General features: G+C 34.8%; 1 protein-coding gene across 5 annotated transcripts; it reads left to right on the top strand.

Annotated features, from left to right (window-relative positions):
- The first annotated feature begins 1625 nt into the window (after positions 1–1625).
- LOC133678636 (uncharacterized) lies at positions 1626–17588 on the top strand. Of its 5 annotated transcripts, none has more exons than XM_062101030.1 (24): positions 1626–2125; positions 2364–2723; positions 3093–3225; positions 3959–4134; positions 4330–4403; positions 4590–4625; positions 4723–4813; positions 5566–5625; positions 7015–7201; positions 7983–8179; positions 9139–9240; positions 10286–10396; positions 11856–11921; positions 12012–12110; positions 12856–13032; positions 13162–13311; positions 13410–13511; positions 13767–14081; positions 14171–14358; positions 14578–14680; positions 14913–15058; positions 15692–15771; positions 15843–15903; positions 16317–16449. In XM_062101030.1, the coding sequence occupies exons 1-23, from the start codon at positions 1760–1762 to the stop codon at positions 15863–15865; spliced, it is 3342 nt and encodes a 1113-aa protein (XP_061957014.1). In that variant the 5' UTR covers positions 1626–1759; the 3' UTR covers positions 15866–15903; positions 16317–16449. The 5 variants fall into 5 exon arrangements, with proteins under 5 accessions (XP_061957014.1, XP_061957012.1, XP_061957013.1 ...); XM_062101027.1 differs by lacking the exon at positions 15843–15903 and adding an exon at positions 17226–17588 and having other exon boundaries at positions 1627–2125; positions 16317–16486; XM_062101031.1 differs by lacking the exons at positions 1626–2125; positions 15843–15903 and adding exons at positions 2169–2271; positions 17226–17588 and having other exon boundaries at positions 16317–16486.
- Positions 17589–17804: the final 216 nt, after the last annotated feature.

The following is a 17804-nucleotide window of genomic DNA, read 5'->3' as shown; positions in this document are numbered from 1 at the left end:
TGTGCTTCCAAAGTCCACAGGGATAAACAATGGTTGTTTCTCTACTCTGCCAATGACTCTAAGAGTATTTAGGCCAATCACTCCTTTTAAGACATTAAAAGATATGTATGGGTTGTGAGTGTCATGGTCTAATTTGGTTACTCCATCTTCCTCACTACCCTCCGTCTTCTTCAACAACACACAAGGAGTAAAGCTTCTTATTCTGACACTTGTGCTTAGGTATGCATTTTTCATCACACCAAAACACAAAGCCCTTAGCTCTTCTCTCATCCAAGTCACTATTTCTAATAGGTCTAGTGGTTCTATTAGCATTATTGGGGTTATAAGGTGGAGGGGTTGGTAGGATATTGGTGTGGAGTACTTTATAACTGTTATTAGGAGGTCCTGGTAGGTTTTTATTGTAGCTGAGAGGGGTGCACATCTTGTTTTGGTAGGCATATGTGGTTGGATGATAGGTCTGTTTGTTAGGATTGGAACTATAACGTCGGTGAGTAAGGGTGTTATCATGCAACCTGGCTAAGGTGTAGGCTTGTTTTAAGAATTTTGGTTCAAACATCTAAATTTGATTCTTGATCTTTATGTCTAGGTCTCCTCCAAAAAAACATCAAAGCATTTTTCTTAAAAATTTTGAATCTATTCCAGAGGTTATCGAAGTCCTTGATGTAGGTTTCTACGTCGTTTTTTTACTTTAGTTTAATAAGTTCTTCTAAAGGGTTCCTCTCCCCCTTGAACTTGCAACACAAGGCCTTTACATACTCTGGCCACAACACAACCTGCCCTCCCAAGCTTCTCATAAAATTCTAATGCTAACATAAAGCCATTCCATCTAGATAATAAAAGGTCTGTTTGAGCTTGTCATGTTCAACAATCTCCTCAACATTAAAATACTAGTTACATTTATAAATTCATTTAAGAACATCTTCTCCCTCAAAGATAGAAAACTCTTATTTTGGTCGATGTAGTTGATAATAAGAGGCTGTACCTTCACTAACCAAATTGAACTTGGCTGAGAAGTCCCTTGTAGTGGGGCACTGAGGTGTCTCGGGTACACTAAATTCACTAGTAGAGAATTAAGTTTTTTGTAATGTTGAGTCTACACGAGAAACAAGGGCATCAATAGTTTCTTTAAGCTCTTTAAAGCGTACATTGGAATCGGCCTTGGTATCATTAAATTGTTGTTGAATTTGGTCACATGCCTGGGTCTGCTCCAGATTGGTGGCTTCCTCCACCTTCCTCCATCTTGGAATCTCGGCTCAGGTGGCATTTTTCAGTTTAAAGATGCTGCTCTAATACCATTTCGTGCAATGAACTTGGAGCAATGGGTTGCCTATTTTTAAGATGGCAGATGATGAATGAAATGAAGAGGAAGACGATAAAAATGGAAGGGTAGAAGTTGGGTGATGCAGAGGGACTGAGAAGGAGATAAATGAAAGGAAACAAAGATAAGGGTGAGGAATGGGAATCTTCAAAAATAATGGATATGCTTATCATTAATTCTGCAGTTGGAACAGAATGCAATGTATAGCAGTCTTTCTATTCTTTAATATTCTAGCATTTTACTCCTAACACACGTGGCTCTATCAGCTACTAAACAAGTAAAATAAAACGCACAGCATTGGCTTGTAATTGCAATGCATAGTGTCTTATTGATACACTCCTAACTTGAATTTCCCCCCGAGAAACCCACGTATCAGTCCCTTCCTTGCAACACTCTCCTCCCTGGAAAACCCTAAAAAGAATCCACAAAGAAAATGCAAAAATGCAAATCACAGAGGAGCAAAGACAGAGATCTGAAGCCAACAGATTAGCAGCCTTAGAAAAGAGAAAAGCGTACATAATCAATCAGCAGCAGCAGCAGCCGCCGCCGCCGCCGCCGCAAAACCCATGGAGACTTTTCAAGTGCCGAAAGCTCTCTCCCAAACCGTCCTCCAGTAAAAACACCACAAACCCGCCTCTTTTTAACCGGGTCAACCCGGATTTAGATACCCATTTGCCCCAAACTTTCCGGGTCCGCCTCGAAATTTGCTCGCCTGACTCCTTCTCTATCACCCCAGAGGCTATGAAGGGATTCCCCTATCCTGGGGAAGAAAAATGTTTAAATACTTTAAAATCTCGCTTATCCAATGTAAATGGGTTTTCATTCTTTATTTTTCTTTAAATCATAAAAAAATAAAGATAAAATTTTAATTGAGTTTAATTATTTTTCTAGACATTGTAATAAAGATACGATCTGAATTTAGTTTAATTGTTGTTTTAGACATTATAGTAAAGGTATGATCTTGAATATAAAATTATGTTTTTTATTTTTTATTATTATTATTATCTCCAGCTTAATATTTACTGTTATCTGGTTATGTGTGTAGGCAATGGAATCTCGTTATACACAAATTAATGGAGGTGGAAGGGCCTGCGTGTATAATATCAGAGACTATGATGTAGTTTTGACGTGTTTAAAGAATTGCAAGGGAATCGAAATCGAAAAGATCCCTTTCACCACACTTAATATTATCCAAAGACTTTCAAACTCTTTCGATGCTGGTCGATGGGAACCCTGCAGGCCTGAACATTTCACTGATGAAAAAGTGGATGAATTCATTCGGATGCTGCCGAGAAAGCTCTTGGATGCACTCTTACCTTTCCAACTTGATGGCTTAAGATTTGGTTTGAGAAGGGGTGGTCGGTGTCTTATTGCGGATGAAATGGGCCTTGGTAAAACACTTCAGGTAATCATTTTCTATGCAATTACCTCAGCAGTTCCTAACTTAAGATATATTTCTGTGTGGTTTTGGTTATTCAAGACTTTAATATTGGAATTATGTATAATCCCAGTGTAAATGCTCATTAATGTCAAATTTTGGCATCTTTTTGATTGAAACTGACTCTGTCTAGACTCTTTAGGAAATTTTAATGCATAATGTATGCCAGATCCTTCTTTTTAGTTTGATGAATGATGTGTGTGAAATCAAGAAGGCCTATTAATCAATATCTGTATATCGAAGATAGTTTGTGCCTCAAATACATTCGAGAAATGATCTTATAAGATGGTATCACCATAAGTATATATCTGCTTAATATATTCTATTTGGTTTCAGGCAATTGCTATTGCTGGTTGTTTCATAAATGAAGGCCCCATCCTTGTTGTTTGCCCAGCTATTTTGCGGTTTTCTTGGGCAGAAGAGTTAGAGCGATGGATGCCCTTTTGTTTACCCTCTGAGATCCACCTTGGTAAGAGTTTCTCACTTTGTGCTATGTCTTCCTTTCAATCTTTCATTGTTGCCAAGAGTTCGCCAAAAAATAAGATGTGAAATCTTCTTTAGTTTTTAAACCATACATGTGTGTACGTGTGTGTGTCTATGTAGACTTGGTGAATTCTTATAGGATACATTTATTGTCAAAAAAAGTTTCTCATCTTTGCCCTGTTTTTTCTGTTGGTTGTTGATCAGCTGTATCTGTTGCTATACTGCTAGAGTACAAGCTGTCTTGAATGAATCTATTCCTGTTTGCTTATTGGTCTCTTAAACACGAGATAGAACTTGAATTGTATTCATCTATCTGTATATATGTAGGCTATAGCTACATAATGAGGTTTTCTGTTTCTCTTTCAATTGGAAATAATGAAGAAAGGTGTTCACACAAATACAAGTGCAAATTAGACTGCATGCACTCTCAAATATTTATAGATTGCAAATAAATATTTTCTTTGATGGAGGTCTTTTTTTGAGTTATTGCTTATGTTTATAGTTCTGTAGGTTAGAGTTAATATATCATCAAGGCTTCAGCTTCTCACAAACCTTTAAACTTTGAATTTTATTTTTACTGTAGATTGGAGCTTTTAAAAAAATCATCCAGGCAACATCTTGTTCTCTGGTTTCTTTGAGATTTTTGAAGTCTGAATTTCACATCTTTTTGTTGTATCATGAATTCATTGTTGTCCATGTGACTTAATTTTTTAATCCAGTTTTTGGTCATCGCACTAATCCTATGCATCTAACAAGATGCCCAAAAGTTGTGGTTATCTCTTACACAATGCTTCATCACTTGCGGAAGACCATGCTTGAGCAAGAATGGGCTCTCTTGATAGTGGATGAATCTCACCATGTTCGTTGTTCAAAAAATAAGTCAGAGCCAAATGAGGTACAGATTCTTATTTATTTATGGTCAGAGTGAATTTTTGTTTGTGGTTGTCGTTTCTCTATGTCCCATAAATGTGTGCACTTCCCAAGAACTAGTTTGGAATACATACTATTAGAATTAATGTTGCTGAGTGGGCACTGTACTTGGCATAGACAATTGGCATTTAGACATCTATGTTATCCTTTCTGTTAACAGATAAAAGCAGTTCTAGATGTGGCAGAAAAGGTCAAGCGCATAGTTCTTCTGTCTGGGACACCTTCTCTGTCCAGGTTGTAACATCACATTGGAAGCAAAATGGAATCGTTGTATTCCTATCCAATACTCCTTTTGGATTAAATTGATTTTAATAATATGTTTTAATTGATTAATGTTGCTTAATTCAATTTTTTAATTATGCCTCTGTCTTCCTTAGTGCTTTCTCATATGCTATTGTGTATATTCCTAGGTGATCATAGGCCATTTGACATTTTTCATCAGATAAACATGTTATGGTAATTTCACATCTCTATATTTTACACTTTTAGTTTGCTTTCCTCAAGTTTTAACTAGGGCAGATAATGTTTCTTGACAATGCTTGCTGTTATACAGGCCTGGTTTGCTGGGGCAGAACAAGTATGATTTTGCGAAAACTTACTGTGCTGTCAGAGTTGTCTGCACTTATGAAGGAAAAGGTTTTCAGGTAATTCTTGGAATGCTATCGAAAAGCACTACAACAGAGAAACTAACGCCATTATCATGTGCATAAGATTCTAATAATACTGCCAATTTTCCATATAATTGATGATGGATGACAGGAATGGAAACTTACAATAGAAAGAAAGGGGGGTAAGGTGCTATCAAAAAGCACTACAATAGAGAAACTAACGTTATTGCCATGTGCATAAGATGCTAATAATACTGCCAATTTGCCATATGATTGATGATGGATGACAGGAATGGAAACTTAGAAGAGAAAGAAAGGGGTAAGGTAAAGGCTAGAATAATAGTCATCTTTGGCAGAAAGATTCCCAACACTCAGAAATCAATTCTCAATCGTTAAACCATAACAATTAGGAGGAATCAACCTCTAACTGTCAATTATTAATCATCAATGGCAATCTGAGTTTAGGAAGCTTAAGACAACAATTTTGCAGACACAAAAACCAAAAACCAAAAACCAAATTGGGATAGGAATTCCTAAATTAAAAAGAAATTCAACTACAACTAAGATACGAAATTAAATAAGCTCTTAACTTGAGCTACCTTAATAGGAAGTAAACTCAAGTTCCTTGATTATAAGATACCTAGGAACAAATAAAATTTCTACAAAAATGAAGTCTTTTTTTTCATTCTCCATCTGTTTGGTTTGATTAAAAAGACTCATTGCACCCGGTCACTAGTGACTCAACTATCAAAACCGAAATTTAGAAATTTGATTGGATTTCCTTGCAGGATTTCTCGAAGGGCATTCGTTTGGAGGAACTGAATGTGTTGCTTAGGCAAACTGTTATGGTATGCTTTTGCTTTCATGTGCCTAATGCTTCAGAGACTATTACAATAAGTCATTATACGAGTTGTTTCTAAATAAGTTTGACAGTCCAAGCATCAAACTAAGTGCAAGGCCATGAATCCTCACATTATATTTGGAAAGATCATCAGTGGTCTGTGTGGAAAATTTCCTAATTTTTCCTGTCCTTTTTTAGCACTATCCTAATCTTTATTCTAAGTGCTATTAGTTACTCCATGAACATTGATATATTCTGGGTTGTGGTATTTGTTGTATGATGTAGAATGCATATAGATCAATGTTGTTATAGTTGGATGAGGCTTGTTGGGTACATTAGTTTTGATCGCAGTATGTTTTCTAGCATGTATTTGGTTGAAACTAAATATTGAATCTGCTTTAGGCAAGTGATAGACATATCTGTGATTCTTTTAATCATAATTTTTAAAGGTATTAAGCAAAATGTTTTAGTTAAAAAGTAAAAACAATTTTCCATTATAACTAAAGGCAACATTACAGTTGACTGAAGGTACTGATCTTGATACCTCAAAATAGAAAATATAGGTAAATAAAACAAGGACACAAAAATACATGAAGCTGCCATCACTTTTCCTTGTGTGTTTTTCTTTCAAGTCTTGATCAATGTGAGGACATATTGCACATTTCCACCTATCTTTGGGATATCAAGAAAAACAAACTCACAGAAAAGGCTTACATCTCACTAGTTATTTCCTACTTTTCATCACTTAACATTATTTTTCCATTGAGAATTTGGACTATCTAGATTATGCACAATTATGTTCCAAGACATGCATATCCTGTGCATTACTACATGAACTGGATAACAATTCCATGGGGGGACCACTTACTAGTATTTATGTATTATCTCTGTCCCTTTGCAAGGAGGGTTCTAACCACATAAAAGTGGTTCCAGTTTTTGGAAGGGAGGGACTAATGAAGGGAAGTGTACTCTCCATTTTATGACTGATTAGAGGAAAAGGAAAGAAAAAAAGATAATTCAGGATGCTGGTGTTGTAATTTAACATCACTGAATGAAACATGTGACAAGTAATGGTTTAACCATAGAATACCGGAAACTAATCAGGGTGAGGGACCTGAGAATGAGATTGGGGATATTCCAATCACCTTTACTAATACGATCTTTCAATTACTTGTTTGTCCTATTTTTTTCCCTATGTGTGAGCATAAGCTATTAAGTGGTCCTATTGGCGAGAGAGTTCTCAATTTGAGCATCAATGGATCTCATCTTTGTGGATTATTTTGGCAATTTGTTTGGTTCTCCATGTGTAGTCAAATTTTTATTTAATAATTTACAGGTAATTCCTTATTGTTTCTTTTGAGAAACCACTTGACTTCTAGACATATTGCTATTGTAGATACGACGTTTGAAGGAGCATGTACTGAAACAATTACCACCAAAACGTCGGCAAATAATAAGATTGCTTTTGAAAAGATCAGATATAATTTCAGCAAAGGCTGCATGTGGGGGGTTGGTGAATCATGATGCCTCTGAAAGAAATGCTGCTGAAGTGATAAATTCAGAGAACATAGATGGATCTGATGGTAATTTATCATATCTTGTATCTATTAATCAAATCCTACATGTATTACTTCCAGGATTGGCTTTGTATACTCACCACTCAACAGTATTGTGTTTTGTTTTCTAGATTGATATATTGTTTTGTTCTGTTTTATTTATTTTTCAAATTAAAGCGATTCATCAGGAGGTTCTATTTGTTGATCACCCGCATGAGTAGAATAACAAAATCTATTTATCTACGTCCAAATTACTCCATCAAGGCTTTGATTTGTGACTTCCTTTTAACATAGATGCTTCATGGTTACTAATTTGGCAATGACCTATTTTTACTATCTCATGGTTGCTAATTTATTGGTTGTGAAATACATGATATTAGTTGCAGAGCGATATTAGTTGCAGAGCAAGTTAAGGGATGGATTAAATTGGGGTAGATATTCAATGTTTGATTTTCAGTTGACTAATGTAGAATAGCTATTCCTCTTTGTAAAATGGAACAAAGATTTAGTTTACCGGTTCATTTTTTGTTTTCTCAAAAATAAAAAAACAAATTTGGTGCAAGTGTGTTCTGTTCTGTTCAGACTTGGGTATACTGGGATTAGGGTCACTAGTAAATGAGAAGTCTAAACAAAGCAAGTGAACTGGTGCAAAGTGCTGATTTGGCACATATGTTGGGAGTTCGTAATGCTGCTCTAAAAGGGTTGGTGTTTGAAGTGTTTGGTTGAAGATTTCTTACTCAAATTTATATTTTTTCAAATGCAAATTTATATATTTTTTTTATCATGTTCCATTTTCTTTTTCTTTCAGAAAGCGGGGGTTGTTGCAGATCCAAGAAACTCTCCTACCAAGAGCTTGGCATTGCAAAATTGTCTGGGTTTTGTGAATGGCTTTCCATTCATCCTGTCATTTCAGAGTCAGATGGTGTAGCAAAATTAGATGTAAACCATAGTTCTCAGAAAATGATAATTTTTGCTCATCACCTAAAAGTTCTTGATGGAGTTCAGGTCAGATGCTTTTACCAGTTCTCCTTCCTTTTTGCTAGATTGAAAACATCTTCATAAAAAATGGTTTGTGACTGAATGTGGTTTAAGATGTTAATCACTTGAGGGAATTCATACTGGTACCTGGAAACTAAGTCCTGGTTACTTCACTTCATTTATTTTATCTCCTAGGAGTGTCTACTTTGCAGAAGGCACAAGAAATTTCCCATTAATGAAAATAAAAATAAAAATCCACCTCCCCTTGAACTTCACTCATACTTTATTTCCACCTTCTCTTAAACATTTTGTAGTGGTTAGCTCAATCACACCATTCCAATTGTTCACGTGTAGAATAGTCAAGGATAAAGTCTTGGTTTGTTAAATTCCTAAACTATGAAAAGTTTACAAGGGACATGTTATGTACCGAAAAAGTTGCATTTTGTTACTTTTAATTACACTTTCTTATTCAAATCCAGAGGCTAAAATTGCAAGCGTACACACTTTTTGGATGATCTTGCAATATGAATTCATAATGGAAAATAATAATAATAATAAATAAACATGAAAGCAAGTGATGCTACTTAACCCACTAAGATTATATCAACCCTGCTTGGCTTGAGAAGACAAACGATTTAATCCACCCATACCTAGTATTTTCTAAAACTAAAAGTGTGTAACAAGTTATGATTTGGTTTCAATTCTATGACAAATAAGAATATGTTAGAAGACAGATGAGACTTAAGTTTGACACGCATTTATAATTTATTGAATGCTTATAAGATTTTGATCTATAACACTTTGCTCAATGTTCATAATTTCTGATTGTTTATGATATGGTGTCAATTTACTTTCCCCTGTCCTTTCTGAATGTTTTGTCCTTCTTGGCCTTTGATTGGCCTTAAAGTTGACCACTGTACTCTGTTGATGTTTTGCTGTGATTCATGTAAGTTTCACAGTAACAATTTTTATGTTGAATTATTCAGGAATTTGTACATGAGAAAGGGGTTGGTTTTGTCCGCATTGATGGAAACACTCTTGCCAGTGATAGGCAAAACGCTGTATTGTCATTTCAATCATCAAATAAGGCATGCACTAATTCTTTTGCTAGAGATCTTGGTTTTCAATTCTTGCTGGGTTCCATCACTTTGATTAAGTTGCATTTCTTCTAAAGTAAGTCTTAAATTTATACTCATGACTTGTTGGGATTTCAGGGTGATGCAGGACAGCCTATGGCTGTTCTGAATCTGACTTTTATTGACTGTTTTAGGGCTGTTAGAATTGTATTAATGTTGATTTGTGATGGAATATGAGGAAGGATGTAGATAGGTTCTAGGAGTCACACCTAGGGCTCTTAAGAGTCACACCTTAGAGGAGATTGAGTATTACAATCAAAGAAAAATTGCTGGAAATTATTTGATACTACTCCATTGAAAAATATTGAAAGACTACGTACTTATTTATGGAGTTTTGGTTCCAATAAGGACATGGATTCCTAAACCCACAACATAACCATTCCTCTTTAGAATAGGAAAACATAATAATCTAGAATAGAAAACCTAATAACTTTAGGACTAATAAAATAAAATACTAAACAGAAATAGTACATTATAATTTCCAGATTTTTCGGCTGATATGAAAATTACTAAAACACCCCTGTATTCTATAGTTGAAATAGAATACATAAATCCTATTCTTTTGTTGCCCACATCACAGGGGAATTTTTTTTCCTGATCAACTGATATATATATATATATATATATATATATATATATATATATATATTGTTGTTATGATGCAATCTTGGTCTAGTTACCTAATTGTTCAATTCCCCTTGTCTGTCTGCCATATATTAATATAAATCTTTTTTGAGCTCTATAAAGTTCTTATTTAAGGTAGATGGTGCCAGACTTTTCTACTCTACTTTTCCATTTTCTTTTTCACATGAATTTCTATACTTTTCTTCTAAGTTTTGAACATGTTAAGGACAAAAAGCTGTGCCGTTGTTCTGTGATTATAATGTTCTATACCTTTTTCCTGCAGAGGTCATCATGTACAATTGCATATATTTGGCATTGTGAATTTTTGAACTCTGAAGATGCAGCCAACCTGATATGTGTCTTTGTTTTCCAGGTTAAGATTGCAATAATCGGTATAACTGCTGGGGGTGTCGGACTTGATTTCTCCTCGGCACAAAATGTTGTCTTCTTGGAGCTGCCTCAGTCTCCATCATTGATGCTTCAGGTATGACAGATTACTGTCCATTAGTTTTGCACTTCTGTTGTAAATTAAAATAGAAGGTTAGTGACAAGGTTCTATAAATCTTCTTACTTTCAAGAAAGACGCTACAATATATTATGTTGGCCATGTAAATTGTATGGCTAAGAAGGATAATGAAGTTTGGAACCTGGTTTGTGGCTTTACAATGTTTCTTGAAATTGTTCAATATCTATTTGCCTCTTTTCACTCCATTTCATTTCTCTTTATTTTCAGTATTCTCTTGACCTGAGAGCTGACTTAACATGTTTGAGAAATCACTTGATACTTTTGCCATTCAATGGAATACCATGGTAGCTTTGGAATTTATGAAGCATGCATGCATATTGATTTACTATTACCATTCATTAAGGTATACAGGGCCACACATATTCAAAATTGTTTATTTAGCTATTCAGACTCTAAATTGATATGGAAAAATGGAGAGACAAGAAATGACAGTATTGGAATAATTATAACAAAGAGTTCGAAATTTGCAACATTTTGAAATGGTAATGCTCTCGATGTGCAGCATGATTTGACAAATTCATGAGTTGATACTAAACTATTTGTTTACCTTGGCATTGTGCTGTTTTGCTTTTCTGATGACACAGTTTTGTCTTATTAATGTGTTCACTGTTTTCTTTAATAATAAAGGGCAATAAATTTGTGTTTGATGAATTTTGAAAAAATATTTTAAATACAGTGCTATGCAGTTTCTTACTATCAGGAGCTAACTGAGACTGATAGAAGTGTGATTTATAACTTTAAATTTATATTTTGAATTAAAGCTTAATGGAGTGAGAAAATGAACCATGCCCAATCCACTTCCTCGAACAAAAAAAGAAAAAGAAAAGCTTGAAAACCAAACATACGAGTATAATCAAAAGCTTTCTGTTACTCATTATTGTCAAATCTAATAAGAATCTCTGTATGAGCAAAACCTCTATGCTCTCAATTCAATTAAACCTGAAAAGGGCATATTCCTTTTGTACTCTTATTTAGGTTCTAATTTAGCCATAAGGTGCCTTTTCAAGACTTTTTTTTCAGGAAAAATATGCTTTGGTATAAATCTCCTTGACATGTCTCAAGTATCCTGTTCAGACCCAGTTATCCTGTGAAATTTTCTGTTCTCTGCAGCAAAAAATAAAAATTAAATCAGAATTCAGGTTCATTTGAAATTTTTATTGGTGAGAAACTAATCTGTAGATTAGTACTACATGCAGTTCTTACCCTCCTTGTGGTGGTTTATATTTCTTAATTTTCTTGATAAAATTTCTTTGATCAGTTTAATTAATAATTATTTTTAAGAGGACAATGCATCTGCACAACCAAGCATGCTCCATGTTTCCCTTTGCTCTTTTTTCTAGTTGCCTATTTCTGAGGTTTTCCCTGGATTGGTCTTGTGACTTTTGATACCTGACCTCCTCCAAACTCATTTTGGAAGGCCGAGGACAGAGCTCACAGGCGAGGGCAATCAAATGCAGTTAACATTTACATCTTCTGTGCTAAGGTTTGCATTTCTTTTTTTTTTAAAAAAGGGCTTTAGGTTGTCAACACATTTATCTCTTTTTTATGCAAGAAAAGATTTGTCATATTGCAGGACACTATGGATGAAACATGTTGGCAAAATTTAAACAAGAGTTTGCATCGTGTCTCATCTATTACAGATGGAAAATATGATGCAGTTCCAGAAATTTTGGTATCACTTCTTACCTTTTTCTCCACTCTAATCCTAGCACTCTAAATTCATCTAGACAAGCTCAATTTACACTAATAGCTATCATCATGGATTTGAGTCATTGGTCTGAATTATTTATGCTAAACCTTTATTAATATACTTCTTGCTGTAAATCTTATCCGAACTCGGATTTTTCCCAGTGATTGGAAATGTATTGTCATGCTGCAATTTATAAGAAGCTCTGGAGTTATTATTTTGCTTGAGCAGATTGGGTGAATCTTAGTCCTGATACTTGCAAAGCAAATCAAATATATTTTATGCAAATTAGTTAATTGGGGATTTATATGAGTATATTTAGTTTCAGTGGTTGTGTAAATTTTTAAAAATGACTTTAAAAAAAACTTTGAATTGGTAGTCATACATTTGTCAAATCACCCACATCAGAGAAATCCATCATCAACATCCCATTCTTTCTGGGTTCCAAAGTCAGAAATGTTGGTGTTTTATTTTTCTCCCCTGCTTTGTCTTGGGAGTCTTGGGTATCTTTTGCTCTGGTTGACCAGGGCTGACTTTGTTGCCGTGTTTCATGATCTTGAATAAACAGTATTGCTTCTGTTCTGTATCAGATCGCTAGACATGATGACATGTTCAGTGGAATTTTAGGAGATGGTATTTATTTTAGTCTTTTATTTTATTATTTATCAAGTAGGTTTTTGGTTAGTCATTTTTCTGTAGGAGATTGAACTTCATTAATCTATCTTGTCAGGTTGAAAGAATTTCTTATTTTGGAAAATCTGACAAAGGGATTAGGAGAAGTTCTGAAGTTCAAGTTAAGTTGCCAGACTCTGGCTCAGTGTGGGATTCACAGCCATTAAAAACGGACAATGAAGAGAATGTAATGTTGACTGGAAGCACATTTCAAACAGATGATCTTAATCTTGGGGTATAACTTAGAAATTAGAAATTTTCTTGTTTTTTGAATGAGGTTCAAATCTTCTAGCATCTCTTATTATATGTTCATTTATATTTTCTCTTTCCACTGGCTAAATCTTGAATTTTGTTGGAAGAACAGGCTGTTATGGTCTTGGATAATGTAACAGACAAGGATTCTGTTGCAAATAAAAACCTAGAAGGGATTTCAGAAATTGAGATTAGAAGTTCTAGCAGAGTTTCTTCTTCTGAGTCATCTGAGGGACATGAAGGCAATGATCAATCAGAGAAGGTACCTATTGCATAAGACTTGGTCTTTTCAGAAATAGGTTACTATGTCTCTGTTCCTTTTAGTTTATGCAAAGGAAATCACTTATAAATTAATTGCAGGAAAATAAACTTTGTGTCCAAAAAACAGAAACCAATAACAGTGAACTTGCTCAGCAAAATGAAGAATGCTGGTCTAACGAAGTATATTCTCTACGCTTTGAGGTACAATTATGAACTTAGTCATTGAGATTTCCTTGCTTGTTTATTCACTCTAATGCTGTGGCATCAATCTGATTTTCAGCAATTGCAATTGCAATTGCAGCCATTTATACTTTAATATTGGAGTTAAAAAGCTGCCTGATTAGTTATGGGCTACCCTTGTTTTCGCGTGAAATATGGTTTACTTACAAGCATCCTTTCAGGAAGATACAGAACCCATGTTGAAAAACTAATTTAAATAATTGACTTCTTGTTCAGGTAAGTAAATATACTGGAAGGATTCACCTATATTCCTGCATTCCGGGGAAAGACTCAAGACCACAGCCACTTTATGAGAATTTCCAACCAGAAGAACTTGAGTCACTTAATTTACTAGCAGCTAATGATAGCAAGGAAACAGATTTTAAATTTCTCAAGGGAAATCCAGTTTCCAGGCATGCTCTTCTTTCATTTATTAAAGAGTGGAATGCACTAAGGCCTATTGAAAGAAGGAAATTACGTGGAAAGACTTTGCAACTCCCTCTACGTGTTGAGTTGTGCTACTTAAATGAAAGCACCAACCACAAAATTGGGGTATGCTTACGCTTCTGATTCATTACCCCCCCCCCCCCCAAAACAATGAATTGAGTGGTTTAGGTAACGGTTATGCAACTCTATAATAGGGACTGCTGAAGGGTGGAAGCAAGCGACGCCTTACTCCATTGGGTGAGATCAGCCATCCTTTACCATCCAATGCCATTTTGAAAAAGGTACAACTGTCAAGTAGCTATGGCCAAAAGGAAAAGCAATACACTCAGGGTTGGACCTTGATGGATGAGCCACTCTGTAAACTCTGTCAAATGCCATGCAAGTAAGTCCAGATTTATCATCTTTTGATGTAACTATTTGTTGGGATTTTATTTATATTCTCTTTCAATGGGTTGAGTATTTTTCTTGTTCTTTTTTTTTTCCCTCTCTTTTAACCTTTGGTGCATCTTTTGTATTCTTTGTAGGTTGCAGCTTGCACCCCTTTCTTTTGTCTCTTTTTATTGTATTTATTGGAATAATATTAATTAACTATCACTTTCAGGGGCAGCAATGCCAAAACACCTGTGTATTTTGAGGATCTATTCTGCAATCTCATCTGCTGTGAAGAATATCGCTTAAGAACTAGTAGCAGATCCCTCCGGCAGGTAAGGACTGGCATTGAAATTAATTAAAATCAAGCTGATAGGCTTTTTTTTCTGTTCTCATTATTCTATCTTTGTTTATTCATTTTGGTGTGAGAACATGTATCTCTGTTTTATTGTTCGTGATATGGATTGCACCATTCATAATGGAGATTTGATTGCCTTCTATTATCCTCTTCCTTGTTACTCACTCTAGCACAATAATTCTTTCAGTTAACATAATTTAGATTTCCAGGAGCTTTTTGAAATAGAACATGGTGTCTGCACAATTTGCCAGCTAGACTGTCATCAACTTGTGAGGACCATCAAACCTTTATCATTAGAGAGACGACGGGAGTATATTGAGGAAGTAGCGCCAAATGTGGCAAGTCAGAAGAAATTGTAAGTTAAAAAACTGAACCCAGTGTTTTTTATTTCTGTTAAATGAATTTGGAGATACTCAACTGATGTTTACTATTTTGCTCACTCCTTCCCAATTTAAGTGTCTAACTCTGAACTTCCAACTTTCTGTGGCATTGCATTATATTATTTATGTAGTGAGATTGCATTCAATTTTCATCATTGCCCTTTGACTAGCTTTATCATTTAAATTTAAAGTGCAAATAATAGCCTCAACTTTAAATTTTATTGGGTAAAGTGGGAGATTAAAAAAATTCTTACATTAATAGTACAAAATGGAAAGTTCTTTTGTGACATACCAAAATGTAAAGGTGGATACACAGATAGGGACAGTGGGAGTGGTTTGGTGCATCTTCTTCGTTGGGAGTTTCTGTTTTGATTAAAGGTTGATGGACACTCTATGTTATGCTTTACAAATTGTAGGCATTGTTGCTAAATGATAAGCTCATGTGCAAAGGAAACTCGACTTTTAAGTTGAAAGATTGAAGTCTGAACCTGTGCTATGCAAGATTGATCAAGTGTTGACCATGACATTTTTTCATTGCATTGTATTTGCGCTTTAAAATCGTAAACACTGCTCTGAAACCAAGTGATTTTAATATTTCACATCTGCAGGCTCGATAAGCTTGCCAATGATCCATCTGAGGGCAATGCATGGCATGCAGACCATATTGTTCCTGTTTACCGTGGTGGAGGTATGCCAATGTTGAAGATCTTTTGAAATGACCTTTTATAATACATCACATATGTCACGTGGTTATCTCAGTGTGTCAACCAGGACCTTGCTGAGTCAGCTGCTGATCAATGCTGGATTTTAAGCTGTCACGGTATCATTGGACTCTGGCAGAACTTGCTGCTATCATCATGAGTCATTATTCAATAGCACTTAATTCATAACAATCATTAGGGGAGTTAAAGGATGAAAAATACAAAGAATATAAAGAATAAAAAACTCTGCCGTTTCAGATGTGCAGAACGTGTCAGCTATTGAGATCCTGAAAGGGGTTTTTATCATTTTGTTCACAAGGAAAAAAAGGAAGCTGGTTTTATTTTTTTTACTGCAAGAAATTAGTTAGGCCCAGCTGTGATTCATGTCAGGAGTTGAAAATCAAATTATTATCCACTCAAAAGAGCTCATTATTAACCGTGTGGATTCTTCATTTAGTCTAGACTAGAAATTCCTCCCAATCTTTTCACTGTTTAATCTTGTTTTGAAGTATGCTTTGTATAATTTTCATAGGTGAATGCAAACTAGAGAATATGAGGACTCTTTGTGTGGCATGCCATTCCAATGTTACTGCAGCCCAACGTGCTGAACGATGCTCAACTAGGGAAAAGGCTAGGAAGCAACTAGAAGTCATCATGAATGACATCAAATGTATGGAAGAAGAGACTCCGACTTATGTGAAGGTAAATTTAGAGTGCTTGGGACTCTTTTTTATATCATGATAGCGCTGAGGTTGTTAAATACTGAATCTCACTTCCACGTCATTTAAGATAGGGTAATAATATGGTTGAATAATCCGTTGTTACAAAACTGCAAAGACCTTTTCACATTTTGGTTTTTTTCTGCTTTATTTTTTTTAAATTAGAAAATATATTTAGTGATTATGGGGTGGTATACGAGGGAAAGCAGGAAAAAGTATCTAATGACTTCGGAAATGGGCTGACATTTTTACCTACGTTGAGGAAGGTAGAGTTCTAACAATTTAATGTCTTTCCTCATTTACCTTGCCTAATCTGTACTGTCAGTAATCTTGTGAACACTGTTGAAGGTCAAATTGTTGAACTTAATCAAGAATATTTCACTGGCTCATCATGAACTTATAAACTGAAGTTTATTTATATCATAAATGCGTGTTCCCTCCTTTTACGAGTCATAATGTCCTCATTGTGACTTTGCTTTCTTTTCCCGTTTCTCTAGACCTGCTTGGCCTGGTATATACAATAATTCTTCCAATATTCACAGTGCTATGCTCCTTTTACTGTAGTTTTCTTCTGGTCATTATTCTTCAGGGCTTCCTATTCTATTATTCGGTTTACTTGCTGTGATGCTTTTTCATTTTTACTCGTATTTCTCGCAGACCTCTTGATAAAAATATATTTACTTGTGTGCTAATACAGACAGATCTGCACTAATAAATTTCAGGGCCAAGGGCATCCTCAAATGCAAGTGGAGGATTTAGTTGATGACCTCTTAGTCAAGGTTCCTGGAAGTGCCTACTCTAGAGGACAAAGCACAGATCCTGAAAGTGAAGATATGAAGAAGAGCTCTTAGAAATGTAATGAAGCATCTGTCTTGACAAAATGACCAGTCGTAGAAGGGAAGACCGGAAGAAGCTGGCTCCGTGGTGCTATATATTTTAAAAAAAAAGTTATTGGGAAGGTCTTGAAACCATGTTTGGATATGTTTTTAAAGTGTGTTTAGTTTTAAAAAGTATTAAATTGATAATTTTTTTTGTATTTTTAATGATTTTGATATGTTAATATCAAAAATAAAAAAAATTATTTTAATATATTTTCAAGGAGAAAGCACGTTAAACTATAAAATCAAACATAAATTAATTATATAAATTTAGAGTTTTTGATTTCACATGGTTAATTCCATGTAATTTATTATTTTTTATTATAAAATTTGAAATCTTCATTAATATAATGTAAAGATCTCTTTGTTATTCAATGTTTCCTCTCAAACAACATTATCTCCTTCAAATAATTCAACATGTTT

The sequence above is a fragment of the Populus nigra genome, chromosome 18 (genome assembly GCF_951802175.1).
Source record: "Populus nigra chromosome 18, ddPopNigr1.1, whole genome shotgun sequence".
Lineage (NCBI taxonomy): Eukaryota > Viridiplantae > Streptophyta > Magnoliopsida > Malpighiales > Salicaceae > Populus > Populus nigra.
The sequence above is the reverse complement of the archived record's forward strand: the minus strand, read 5'-3'. Positions and strand labels throughout refer to the sequence as shown.